This window comes from Mugil cephalus, chromosome 4, assembly GCF_022458985.1.
Source record: "Mugil cephalus isolate CIBA_MC_2020 chromosome 4, CIBA_Mcephalus_1.1, whole genome shotgun sequence".
NCBI lineage: Eukaryota > Metazoa > Chordata > Actinopteri > Mugiliformes > Mugilidae > Mugil > Mugil cephalus.
The window spans coordinates 3,791,485-3,804,902 of NC_061773.1; the positions used below are offsets into that span (position 1 = coordinate 3,791,485).

Here is a 13,418-nt window from a genome sequence, read left to right on the forward strand (position 1 = left end):
CACGCCTATGTTTTTTCTTCCATTTCCTTTTCTTCTCACATTACAAATTCTTTCCGGGGTTTTCAGATGGGACCATCTGGCGGGCCGCTTTTGGCCCGCGGGCCGCATATGTGACAGCCCTGCCGTAGAGGAAGAACGTTTCCTACTCTGAAGCTCGTCCAAGTGTGCAACCCTTCCAGCGCGTTCACGCGGTACCGGCACACTGGCTGCATGATGGCCGAAGGAGGCGGACCCGAGTCGGGTAACGCGGCAGACTCCGACTCGGAGCCGGTAGCCGCACAAATGCCAACTCCTTCAAGCGAAAGTCAAAAACAGACTGTTGGGTCACTTTTGAAAACAACTTTAAGGAAGGGTGACGAATGGTGAGGACTGCCAACCTTAGTTCTTTTAGCTTAGCATTAGCCTCCTACCGTTAGCTAGAGAGAAACAGGAAATGCTATCACGCTAAAGCTAACAAGCTAACGTCAACGGTAGAAGTCTGATATCGGCAGATATGAGTAGGCACTCTGACTTCACCATTTCTTCGTTAACTATGGGTCATTCAGAAAACACTAATGTTCTTGTAAACTACCAAACCAGTCAACCAGGAGACTAATTTAGTGAGTGATTAAAGCTGGGTGCCTGTTTTGAGTTGGGCGACATTGCTGTGGCTAGTCGGCTAGAAGATCTTAGGCCCTGAATTCAGGTGTGAGGCTCTTCTTATCGGCAACTCGGTTTGTTTTTTTACTCAAGCTGTGATCAGGAAATGGGTACGTTGACGTGGTTCATATGTACCGTCGTTATCTGCTTGGGGTGGCACGCCATGTGAAGCTGGGTTCACATTTAACTGCCTAGCCACCTGCGCTAGCTGACATAGTTTGAGTCCATTTACACCATCCAGGCCTGAGCAAAATGCAGCCAAATGCATGAAAGAGACTTCACCTCAGCAAATACTCATTAACGCAGAGATGCATCTGATGAGCAGTTATTTTGTTGCTTGATAGTCGATAGAAATGGGCAATCAAGTGAACGCATGCTTCGTGTCAGGTGGTAAATATTGAGCTAACATCTTCCGATAGGCGGGGGGGTTATTTCACCTTAACATTGACTCTGCTGCAACGCCTGGCAAAAGTAATCTCTGGTTAAATTTACAAATAACATGCGGCTTATTTGATTGACACCCGACACGGTTTCATTATTTCTCACAGCGATCAAACCAAGTAGAGCTATTCAAGATTCAAAGAGTTTGCATGTGAAATACTGTGTGAATGCTTTCTACTGTGACCACAAGCCTATTAACTAAAGGAGATACTTTTAGACCAGATTATGTCAACTCGCTTGCCAGTACTGTGTCTGCAAATGCCAAGGCAGGTTGGTGTTGCATAATGTCCTGGGATGACACAGAGCTGAGTGTAGCATCTTATACCCATGCAGCCTTAAAGTCTTTGGCCCTTTTTTGTCAGCTTAACCAAAACAGATATAAGTGTTTAAGGGAAACTGATCAAATGTCTTTCGGAGTGTGATATGTTTGCCATTTACTGATATCAACCAATTTGTTTTAGGTATCTGATAGACAGTCGGTGGTTCAAACAATGGAAGAAGTATGTGGGCTTTGACAGCTGGGATATGTACAATGTTGGAGAACGCAGCCTCTACCCAGGACCAATTGATAACTCTGGGCTGTTTTCAGGTAAAGTTGTATTTTTTTTTTTTAATTCTTTTTTAAAGAAACGTCTGTTGGGTTATTTTTAATTTCTCTTGGGAATAGCCCCACATAGAGATGAAAGGATCTGTTTTTTCCAGTCTGCATTAATGTTTTGTGTTTTTTTCCTTACAGACCAGGAGACTCAGGCCCTGAAAGAGCATCTTATAGATGAGCTGGACTATGTCCTTGTACCCACTGAAGCATGGAATAAGCTTGTCAGTTGGTACGGCTGCCTTGAAGGCCAGAGGCCCATAGTTAGGAAGGTAATGCTTTTGATATCGTTCATTTCAACTGTCGACCGTAATGAATAGAATAGAAAACCTTTAATTGTCCCACAGTGGGGAAAACGCACGGACTGGGTTCCCAAAGGTCTTTTTTCCCCCCTCTAGGTGGTTGAACATGGCATGTTTGTCAAGCACTGTAAGGTGGAGGTCTATCTGCTGGAGCTGAACTTGTGTGAGAATGACAACATGGACAACGTGGTCACGCGTCATTTCAGCAAAGCCGATACTATAGGTGAGGGGTGACATGAGTGTTTCTTTGGTGTTAGGTTTGCTAGAAATAACCACCTCACATGGAATTCCTGTGTTAAATTATTCCATGTCTGCAACAACTTTGATTTCTCTACATACCATTTTGTGTTCCCCATTTTTTTCTCCCAGATACTATAGAGAAGGAGATGAGGACGTTGTTCAATATCCCATCGGAGAAGGAGACCAGGCTCTGGAACAAATACATGAGCAACACCTACGAGCAGTTGAACAAGCCAGACAGTACCGTGCAGGATGCTGGTCTCTTCCAGGGACAGGTAGAGCAGAACTTTGTTATTCAAATAGCCTTAAGATCACTGATAAGACCACAGACAACTAATGTACTGGTACTTGCTCTGCCTACATTATTTATTTACAGACATTACACAGAATAACAGGAACATCATAGAGCCTAATGCAAAGCAGTACATTAGCCCTGCAATACAACACACATCCTTAAGATTGTTGCAGGGGTATGAAGTCATTGTTTAGCTACATGGCAGTCTGTGAAGCTTACATGTATGACAGCATTGTTTAGGCTCACAACAAAGTGTCTACTTACAACCAGGTACAACCTGGAAACTGTTAATTGTAAAAAGAAATTAATTCAGTTTTTTAGAATAGAAAAAAAAAACTACACCTGCAGTTGATATATCTACGTGCTGCTGGTTAAGCTAGGCAATTTAGCTCTGTCTCAGGTGTCCAGTCTTGCCTTTCATTTGGTTTGTTTTTCTCCAGGTTCTTGTTATTGAGCGCAAGAATGAGGATGGCACGTGGCCGAGACAAGCCTCCCATTCCAAGTACGTGTTTATATTGTCCTTATATTGTCCCAGCAAAGAGTCACTACATTAGTGCATTGGCTGAATATATATCCCAAGTTTGCACAGCATTGAAAGCTGGAAATTTGCAGCTTCTCTGAAACTTCCTTGTGCTCTTGCACACTAGGTCAAGTACAACCCCATCCCGGAATTTCACTACCTCCCCAAAACTTTCTTCAAATTCATCCGCCAGTATATCCCCAACGGTAACCAACGGAGACAGCAACTGTAGCCCTGGATACACACTCAACAACAGCACCTCCTCTAGCAACAGGTAAGGGATCTCACCATTGCTGCTTTGTTTACTCATTTCTAAACACACGCTGTATTGCTTAACAGCTCAGGAGTTGTAGTCATTGTTCTTGTTTTCTTAGTTCCCAACTTTATGATTGTGTAAGTAACTTTGTTAGCTGCTGTACTTTCCAGGTGTTACTTATTCAGTGTCTCATGGAGGATTATAATGAGATTTATGATTGGATACAAAAAGTTTGCACATCCAACATTTCTCATGGTGTTGTATTATTAAGGATCAGGATTAGGCCACTGTGGCTTGTCTGATATTTGTTGGAATCTGTATCTCAAATATTTGGATCCCATACAACATAAGGTGTTTGTCAGAAGAACATAAATACCCTTTGTTACATTTGTCAGCATTAAGAATCTAAAACTTTCCTTTGGCTGAAATATCAATAGCTCTTTCATGTTTAGGTGTCTTTAAAATGTACTGCGCATGTTAATCCTATCATCATCTTTTGAAAGGAGCCTGGTATTTCTGCTGAATTTATTTTTAGCTCTAAATTTGGAATAAATTTGATCTTTGAAGCGAGTCAGTATGAAGGAAGGTAGATGTGCATCAAGACGTAAATATCTGAACTAAATGCTGACTTGTGAAATAGAAGATTCATTCACAGGGTATGGAGTGTGACACATGACTGGGCTTCTGTGTTAACAGATATTTTGACACATTTGTGCTATTGTCATAAATAAGAACAAGAGGTGTGGTGTTGATACACCTACAGGTATTCATGCTAATTGGTAGACATGTTCTCCTGAGATGTTTGGTCACTATGATGTTGCGTACTATATTTGAAGGCCTTGATTAAACATCTTCCTTAAATATTGTATTCATCACAGTTTCTCAAGCATACTGACTGTAACACATGTGTTTTTTCAGCAGGTATGGAGGCTACAATTCATACAGTTCCTCATACAACTACAGAGAGCCACAATCGCAGCCTGGCCTGTGTGGTCTCAGTAATCTGGGCAATACATGCTTCATGAACTCTGCCCTCCAGGTATAAAACAATAAATAAATCTAATGCAAATTTACAGATTTAATTCAGAAAAAAAAGTAATCTGCTTTGTATTTGGGTATTATGTTTATGTAATCCACTTTTTTTTATCTTCTAGTGCCTGAGCAATGCATCTCCACTCACAGAGTACTTCCTCAATGACCAGTATGAGGCAGAGATTAATCGAGAGAATCCCCTTGGAATGAGGGGTGAGATCGCTGAGGCTTATGCAGATCTAGTAAAGCAGATGTGGCTGAGCCGGAGCAGTTATGTGGCACCACGTACTTTCAAAGTGAGTCGTGACAAATGAGTCTGCAAACTTATGCGATCAAAGTCGTCGAGCTCTCCTGATAACAACTCGTGCCTTTTTGTCTCCAGACCCAGGTCGGACGCTTTGCCCCCCAGTTTTCAGGCTACCAGCAGCAGGACTCTCAGGAGCTGTTGGCGTTCCTGCTGGACGGGCTCCACGAAGATCTGAATCGTGTCAAGAAGAAGCCTTATCTGGCCCTGAGGGATGCAGAGGGCCGTCCAGATGAGGTATACATAGAAAAACGCTCCTAGCTCAGTGGGGTTTTTGATTTATAAAACTGAAATCTACTTTAAAATTCACAGACTATAGCTGATAGACTCTGACAGCATAGGTTTCTGCTGTGGAGCTTGGCATATCCTTGATATACACTTTTTTTTTCCCACAACATTACAGTATCTAAAATGGAATCCACTCAAATTTATCTGTTTCTTGTGGAATTACAGATAGTTGCCAAGGAAGCATGGACGAACCACCGCCTGCGCAATGACTCTATCATAGTTGATATTTTCCACGGCCTCTTTAAATCCACATTGGTGTGCCCGGAGTGCTCCAAGGTGTCTGTAACCTTCGACCCCTTCTGCTACCTCACTCTGCCTCTGCCCATGAAGAAGGACCGTACCATGGAGGTTTTCCTTGTGCGATCAGATCCTCAATCTAGACCAACACAGGTGAGTTGGAATTAGGCTCCAGTCTTATTGTTCTAGACGTGCAAGCTTCAGTGGAATAGAGACTAACGTTTAAAGAAACAGTTCATGCATTGAGTATATATGTTTTTTCCTGCAGTACCGGGTAGTGGTCCCCAAACTGGGTACAGTGACAGACCTATGCAGCGCCTTGTCCAAACTCTGTGGAATCCCTCCAGAAAATGTAAGGACTGTCACCTGACTCTCCTGTCTTCAGATTTTCTTTCTTTAATTAAATTAGATATAGTTTGTGCTAAGTGTGCACCTCTCACTTGTCTTTCTAGATGGTGGTTGCAGATGTTTACAATCATAGGTTCCATAAAATTTATAGACGGGACGACGGCCTCAACCAAATCCTGGAAAAAGATGACATCTTTGTGTAAGTCTCAGCTGGAACATGAATGAAAACGTTTGCCGATGTGGTTGCAGCTGAATGCAATGAGTGCAATGTTTTCTGTGGGTGCTCTCTGCAGGTATGAGGTCCAGGAGGAGGACAGTGAGAGGATGAACCTGCCTGTATATTTCAGGGAGCGCCACTCCAAGCACGCTGGAAGCTCCACAAGCACCATGCTGTTTGGCCAGCCTTTACTCATCACCGTGCCCAGACACAACCTCATAGCAGACACTCTTTACGACAAGATCCTAGAGAGGATTGGGTGAGTGTGTTGATGACAAGAAGTGTCCTCACAAACATAAATTGTAATCGAGATGGAACGAACATGGTCAGTCCAATTCAGTCTATTAACTGTTGTTCTCTGCTGGATGTTGTAGACGCTATGTAAAACGTTCCCAGAGCCCTAACGGTGAAAGCAGGGCATCAGCCTCAGCCTCAGCCACCTTAGCCAGCTGCAGCCAGGCTCCTGAATGTTCCACGTCGTCTACTGTCAACGCCAGCCTGGGTGGCTGTGGCAGCCCCGTCTCTGACGGGGCCTCCTGCAGTGCCAGCTCCAGTAATGGCAGCAACCACTCAGGAACCTGCCATGAAACTAATGGGCTATATGATGGTAAGTAATCTGAGAAGAAATCTCCTTGCCTTATAACGACTATTTCACAAAATATTCAGTCTAGAGATGTCGTTGTCGTCTGTGTGTGCTCAGGTGAAGAGGAGGCCATGGACCACCAGGTGAGTCCGGAGCCAGAGAATGGCCATTCTGAAGAGGAGGAGACATCTGACTTGGAAAATGGGTCTAAAGGAGATGCTGCCAAGCTCTTCACTTTCAGCATAGTCAACTCTTACGGAACAGCCAACATCAGCCCGTTGCCTTGTGATGGAAATGTCCTCAAACTTAATCGTAAGTGTCAATCTCATTGAGAGCTGTACCGTTGAAAGCCAATTTGTGATAACACACCTCTCTTTTTTTTTTCTCTGCAGCTCATTCAACAGTGGCAATCGACTGGGACACAGAGTCAAAGAAACAGTGTTATGATGAACAGGAAGCAGAGGTTAGCGGGTTGATAGTCACCAGATAATTCCATGACAGAATATGCAAACAGTCTATTTATATCTTTGTAAATATTATGCGCAGGCCTATGAGAAGCATGAGAGCATGCTGCAGCCCCAGAAAAAGAAAGCCACTGTGGCTTTGAGGGAATGCATCGAGCTCTTTACAACCATGGAGACACTTGGAGAACATGACCCATGGTATGCATTATTCAGCTGAACATACTATTAAACTTATCACTTTATCCCACGGCCTCTGTCATCTAATCATAATCTTTTATTTGTAGGTATTGTCCAACATGCAAGAAACACCAACAGGCGACAAAAAAGTTTGACTTGTGGTCGCTTCCTCGCATTCTGGTGGTTCACCTAAAGCGCTTCTCCTACAACCGATGTTGGAGGGACAAGCTGGACACTGTGGTGGACTTTCCCATCAGGTATGCGGGCAGGATTCCTCATTCACTTTCAGGCCGGACGGGCCGCCAGACCTACAACTATGTCCAATTTGAAGTCGAATCAGTGATTGTGATCATTAAAAATAGATCAGTTAGCCTCACACTCAGTCCAAATCAGCGCACACACATGCTTCGTAACACTCTCACAGATAAGGCTCGTACCAGATATTTGTAATGTCCTCAGTTGGGTGTTAGTCGAGTGTCATCATTTGTTTCCCCACTCACTTCCTGTCTGTGTTGCCTCTGGCACAGTCCCTTTGTTCAAGTACCTTTTCACAGGTTTATCATTATTTACTGTTCCACTTTCTACTTGCTGACAAAACTGACAAAACTTTGCCACATTTGCCACATATTAGTCATTTGTGTCCAAGCAGTACTGTACAACACTCTGGTATATGTCAGGGTTTCACTCTAGAGGGAGCTGTAGTCTAAAAATCAGACAATCAGACTGAATAAACTAGATGACTGATGATCATCCCTGTGTTCTTGTAAAAGCTTGTGAAAACAGGCTTTCAACTGGGTGTGTGTCATCAACTGCCTTTTTGTAGTTAACCCTACAAATTTTCCCTGTTTTGAAATGGAGAAAATGTGACTAAATTACAAAACATTTCACACGTGACACTGTGTGCGTCACAGAGAGACCTTTTGTTGAGGAACTAGCTCCAGCAGAAATCACAAGTCTAGATGAAGTTGCTGAAGTGCTGTTTTGAAAAAAAGAAGAAAAAAAAAACGCTGACTCATGCTTACTGTAGAGGGTTTAAGGCCATGTGTTAACCAACTCTGTTTTCTTTTCCAGAGATCTAAACATGTCCGAGTTTGTCTGTGACCCAAAGGCCGGCCCCTACATCTACGACCTCATCGCCGTATCAAACCACTATGGAGGAATGGGAGGAGGCCACTGTAAGTTACTGTTCAGTTACACTTTGGTCTTGAGTGAAAAGCCAAATGTGCTGATACAGCATGCATGTTAAAAGTGTGTTAAAAGCCGTTTTCAGCTCTGTCTGCGGTCTTCAAACATGCACACAATTTGTGTAAACCGATACGGTAATGAAACAACCAGTTACTCCATGGACACTGCAGTCCATTAAAATTTAAGATGGCAAAGAGGCGGCTTTGTTGGCTGTTGACTAGTTTTCTGTTTATTCGTAGTGAACAGGTGTGATAAGATAAGATTTCTTCCTTATAGTTCCAAAAAGACTTGCCTTTGTTAACACGCTTTTTATTCTGTATGACAGACACAGCGTATGGAAAGAACAAAGTGGACGGAAAGTGGTATTATTTTGATGACAGCAGCGTCTCATCTGCCTCAGAGGACCAGATTGTGGTGAGTTTTCACTTCATAACGGACACCGTTTGGTGATCCTTGTATTCGTTATTTTCCCCCGCAGTGTGATTGTGATGTTTGATGAAGATGAGCCTCTGGTGTCGGGTGTCCCCCTTCTTGCCGTGTAAACTGATCCCTGTCCTCTTGTTCCAGACTAAAGCTGCCTACGTGCTGTTTTATCAACGTAGAGACGAGGAAGCCCCCGCCAAACCTCAACCTTCGGCCTCGCTGGGAGGAGCCCCTGAGGCGGGTGACGACCACATGGACACAAACTGAGGAGCCCTATCGCAAAGGGACACACTCTGAAAACACAAATAGAGACACTTGGACCCACACATTCAAAGCTACTTTAGTGACAGAGGTGTCCAGAGACTTGACATAATTAACCCTACCTTCCCCGCGTTTTATTTGATTTCTGTCTCGTATGTTGTCAGCTACTAGAGCCAACAGCCTCATCAGAAGAATGAACTGAGAGACTTCCTCCCTGCAGCGGGTGGTCTACTGATTTCTAGTTTACTAGTCTGCAACTAAGGGGACTCTAAACAGATATAGATCCTCTCACTGGATGCACAGAATGTTAGAAGTGCCCTCAAACGTGTAGATAAACAAATGTTTCTGTTGCCCACGAGAGTCAGAAATATTAAAGAAAAAAAAAGAAAAAAAAGCCAAATGCACATATTGTTTCAACCAAAGCGTTCCAAGGTATTTATGATGAAACTGATCGACTGTTTAGAAGGATACTGGCACCGTGCCTAGGTTTATCGCTAATACTCCTGCTGTGCCGAGGTAAATGCAGACGTTTGACAGTGTGACGCGCACACAGAACAATACATGCCACGCTCGCTGAAAGAATCGTTTCCACTCATGTCACCTGTTTTAAAGAGGAGCGGCCGTGGCAGCTCCTGGCCCTGCTGGATCTGTGTCACGGTCTAAACCGCCGAGGGGGATGTCTCGTTTCAAGGTTTTCAACGTGAGAGCCGTGGCAGAAGCTGCTTTTCGGCCTTGCTCTCGTTCAGCCATCCGTTTTGTTTGTTTGTTTTGATGCACAGCTTGGGCTCTGCTGTCTCTTGAGTCTTACCCTTCAACAGTTTTTCATTTCTTTTCTTTTTTTTTTGTAATCACAATGAAAAAGCGGCCTTTCGATTCCTGCAACCTGACAAAAAGGAGGCACTTTGAATTCTCCACGAGTACATTATCTACCTGCTTCTGGTGTATCTAGACATGACAGAACTGTATGGTTCGACCTTAGCATTAAGGGTTATGGTCTGTCGTACACTCCCAGATCATTTTAACGTGTCTTTTAAGCATTTTTTGATTGCTGCCTGATTGGACCCCTAGCTCACCTGCAACAGCTTGTCCTTCTTAGTCTTGTACAATAATGCAGCTCTGTAATGAAATGGCTATGTTATTTGATATCTTCAAAGCACACGAACTGAAGTGAAATAAACTAGTATAAAAGTGGTGCTTTATTCATGAAACTTGAACTCGCTCCTCCTCCAAATGAGGGGGGGAAGAGAGAAATCCCTCCCATGTGTTATCAGATGGGAGCATGATAGCTGAAGCTTAGCGGCATTCTCACTGAATGCAGGCACTTTGAGCCATTGGTTTTACCTGCAGTGATCGTAGTACACTACTGAAGTTGTGATGATTTAAGTAAACAGTCCTTTTATTTTGTGTTGATAGACATAACATGAAGCCCGGTCATAACCCGTGTTTTGAATGCGAGTATAAAATAGAAAGCATTTGTGTAATGCTCAACATCAAAGGTCTTTTAGTAAAAACCGGTGGCAGTTCCGACTTCCTTTATCTGGTCTCATAAGTCTCGTTCTGTGGCATCAACTCTGCACTTTGTTGCATACTGGCATCTTAAACATGTGGACGCTCCAGATGCTCCTTCTATTGGTTTGTTCTTGCCATCCCTATGTTATTGAGAGATAACTAAATGTAATCATTTATGCCTATGACTAGAAAAGCTTTACATCCTCTCTGTAATCATAGAGACTTAGCTGAAAATGACTAAAAATCTTTTATCCCTTACCCTAAAATAAAAATCACGACTCGCCCTCTAAAATAAGCGGAGATGTAAATACTCGCACTATTTTAAATAGGTGTATAAATTCTTGTCCCCATATTTATCGTACTGCTGATATCTCTAGTTTTTTTTTTCTTTTGTTTTTAAATGAAAAACATTTGAGTTTAAAGTACAATAAAGACTGGGAGCCTCAAATTTTTTTTGTTTGGACTAATTGATTCTCTTCAAAAACCCTCACTCGAAATTATTGAATGCAGTATTTTTGTATTGCAAAGTTGTCCCTATTTGCAGGTGATTCATTATTAACTTGAGCTTTGATTCACAAATACACCAATCAGGCATAACATTATGACCACTGACAGGAAAAGTAAATAACATTTGGGACCTGACATTCGTGTGGATGTCACTTAGACATGTAGCACCCACGTAGACCAGACCAGACACCCCCACCCCATAGCAATGACACTCCTTGAGTCACAGCTGTTTTGGAGACACGAGGGAGGCCTACACAATATTAGAAAGGTGGTCATAATGTTATGCCGGGTCAGTGTATTTAAATTCTGAGTGTAATAAATGCTGGACGCACTGATAAGGTGCACTGTTGGTATGTACTACAATCCCACACCAAAGCTGTGATTATTGTTGCGGAACTCGTTTCTCAATTGGCAGTTACTGCTCTTTGCGGATTATGCAACCGTTATTACCTGCAATTCATGCTGACTGGTTGCAAAATGATCTATGTTCACCGACTGGGTGCAGGGACACAAACGAGGAGTGGCTGTCCTTCATATTCACATCAGCAGAAGCTTGAACTCAAAAGCCTTCCAGGAAGTACATACTTGAGAGGCAGCGGTAGGCTGGAAGGCTATCTTATCTAATCTTATGTAGCAGTACTTACACTTAGTGCAGCTGTGTGCAGGATCCTTTTTTTTTCTCCACATGTTTATGAGAAACAGTTGAAACTGTCTTGAGGTTACGCAAGAGACACAAGATTTGTAAAAAATACATTTATTGGTCCTCATCATATGCAGCTGTGCTTTACATGGACACGATGCAGCTATATACATTTGGCCTTTTACACTTCCATCAGATGTCCTCCTCACATCGTGGTTTCAGAGGACGCCTTCATACAGTAAAAGCACAAAAACAGCCATCATGTACAAGAGAGCACAGGTGCTATGGAAAGGTGTGGGAGCATCTACAGAATCTACGGACAGATTGCGCTGAGCACAGTGGGGTTTCCACACACTGGCCAGTGCTGCTGGGAAGCTGTAGGACGGTGGAGCATTTTGGACGATGGGTTAGTTTGCTTGGCTCAGAAGCTTCTTGATGTCTCCCTCAATGTCGCTGGTGAGGAACCTCCTGCTGTAGCGCTTGAACGGCACCCCGTCCGGTCCGATGAGGAACTTCTCGAAGTTCCAGGCCACGTCGTTCCTGCACACCGGGCTCCACATGATCAGCTTGGGGTCGTTCATCAGGGTCGACGGCTCGTCACTGGGGGACGGCAGCTTCTCCTTCAGGAACACAAACAGGGGATGGGCGTCCTTCCCGTTCACCTCCACCTTCTCCAGGAGCTGGAACTTTGGCTCAAAGCCGTTTCCAGGACGGACATACTTCAGAGACAGCAGGATTTCCTCATTCTTGCAGTTCTCCTGCAAGATTGACCAAAACGTGAATTTCCATTTCCTTAACTTTCTCCACATTCTTTTATTTGTTCTATCAGGAAGTAAAGTTCCCACACAAGGCTTGACTTCCTACAAGGAAGTAGCCTTTACCATCCATTAATGAATTACTAACATCAACAATCACTACCTGGATTACTGTATGCACAGAACCTGGTGAAACATTAACGAATTACTTGCATTGTGCCAAAATGAACAAAGCGGTTTTCAAATGAGTTTTTGGATGATAATCTTTTGACTAAACCTTCAACTTCCTCTTTTCTAAACTTACCTCACTGCTCACACTGCATGCAAAACTTATTTACAACAACAACACAATAACCACGTTTTAACTAGTAGCTAATAAAAGAACATCATAGTGGGATTAAAATAAATAATTTCAAAAACGTCATGAATGAATGGGACTGCGATTAGCCTCGAGTCAAGTGTAAACTGTCACGTGAAAACAAATGAATAATTTATTTTAGGCTTAATCACATTTAAAATTATTTAGAATTAATATAACGTAGCGAATTTAATAAACTAAAAAAATAAATAAAAGAAATAGCGCAACACTCACCTGATGGCCGAACTGGTTGCAGGGTACTCCCAGGACCACGAGCCCCTTGCTGCCGTAGCGTTCGTGGAGCTCGTTCATCTGGGTGTAATCCCTGGTGGTCGTACCTCAGAGAGACGCGACGTTCTCAATGAGGACAACTTTGCCTTTAAGGGAGGAGAAATTTAACGTTGTCCCCGTCAACAGCTTAGCTGTGAGGTCGTAGAATTTCGCTGCCATTTTTTTTGCGCTACCTTCGTCCTTTCTTCAGAGTCTAAAGTCAATCTCTTATTTTCCCTCAAAGTCACTGTGACTTGTTCAAATTTCGATCAGTGAACCAACCTACTTATACTGTCCAAGACATCAAAGATCGTATAGGCTGTCAAGAGAACTCACACCCCACACAACCGCGGCACGGACCGCATAGAACCTTTCTTGAAACTGTGGAAAATAAGTGTCTGCATACATTTGTATATAAAAAGATACAGCTTGTATTTGTAGATATCTATATGACTCTTATGTTGTAACGTACCTATATGCTAAGTCTGGAAAGATACCATATTGATGTAGGCTGACTGATTTCACTTAAAAGCGGCAAAAAAATGCAGGGAAATGACAAGTTAACTTTTAAA

At 43.0% G+C, this 13,418-nt stretch overlaps 2 protein-coding genes across 3 annotated transcripts; one reads left to right on the forward strand and one right to left on the reverse strand.

Moving 5' to 3' along the window:
* Positions 1 to 106: 106 nt before the first annotated feature.
* Positions 107 to 10,764, forward strand: usp4 (ubiquitin specific peptidase 4 (proto-oncogene)). 2 transcript variants are annotated; one of them, XM_047582874.1, is made up of 22 exons: positions 107 to 362; positions 1,542 to 1,669; positions 1,817 to 1,947; positions 2,074 to 2,200; positions 2,347 to 2,492; positions 2,953 to 3,014; positions 3,160 to 3,306; positions 4,210 to 4,327; positions 4,443 to 4,616; positions 4,703 to 4,861; positions 5,078 to 5,302; positions 5,418 to 5,501; positions 5,602 to 5,696; positions 5,791 to 5,973; positions 6,089 to 6,321; positions 6,415 to 6,609; positions 6,690 to 6,760; positions 6,844 to 6,959; positions 7,046 to 7,195; positions 8,010 to 8,113; positions 8,449 to 8,537; positions 8,691 to 10,764. In XM_047582874.1, the coding sequence occupies exons 1-22, from the start codon at positions 211 to 213 to the stop codon at positions 8,811 to 8,813; spliced, it is 3,012 nt and encodes a 1,003-aa protein (XP_047438830.1). In that variant the 5' UTR covers positions 107 to 210; the 3' UTR covers positions 8,814 to 10,764. The 2 variants fall into 2 exon arrangements, with proteins under 2 accessions (XP_047438830.1, XP_047438829.1); XM_047582873.1 differs by having other exon boundaries at positions 108 to 362; positions 4,207 to 4,327.
* A 797-nt stretch (positions 10,765 to 11,561) lies between these two features.
* LOC125006968 (glutathione peroxidase 1-like) lies at positions 11,562 to 13,118 on the reverse strand. Its single transcript, XM_047583508.1, has 2 exons — positions 12,811 to 13,118; positions 11,562 to 12,221 (listed from the first exon to the last, which is right to left on the reverse strand). The coding sequence occupies exons 1-2, from the start codon at positions 13,024 to 13,026 to the stop codon at positions 11,871 to 11,873; spliced, it is 567 nt and encodes a 188-aa protein (XP_047439464.1). The 5' UTR covers positions 13,027 to 13,118; the 3' UTR covers positions 11,562 to 11,870.
* Between the last annotated feature and the right edge of the window lie 300 nt (positions 13,119 to 13,418).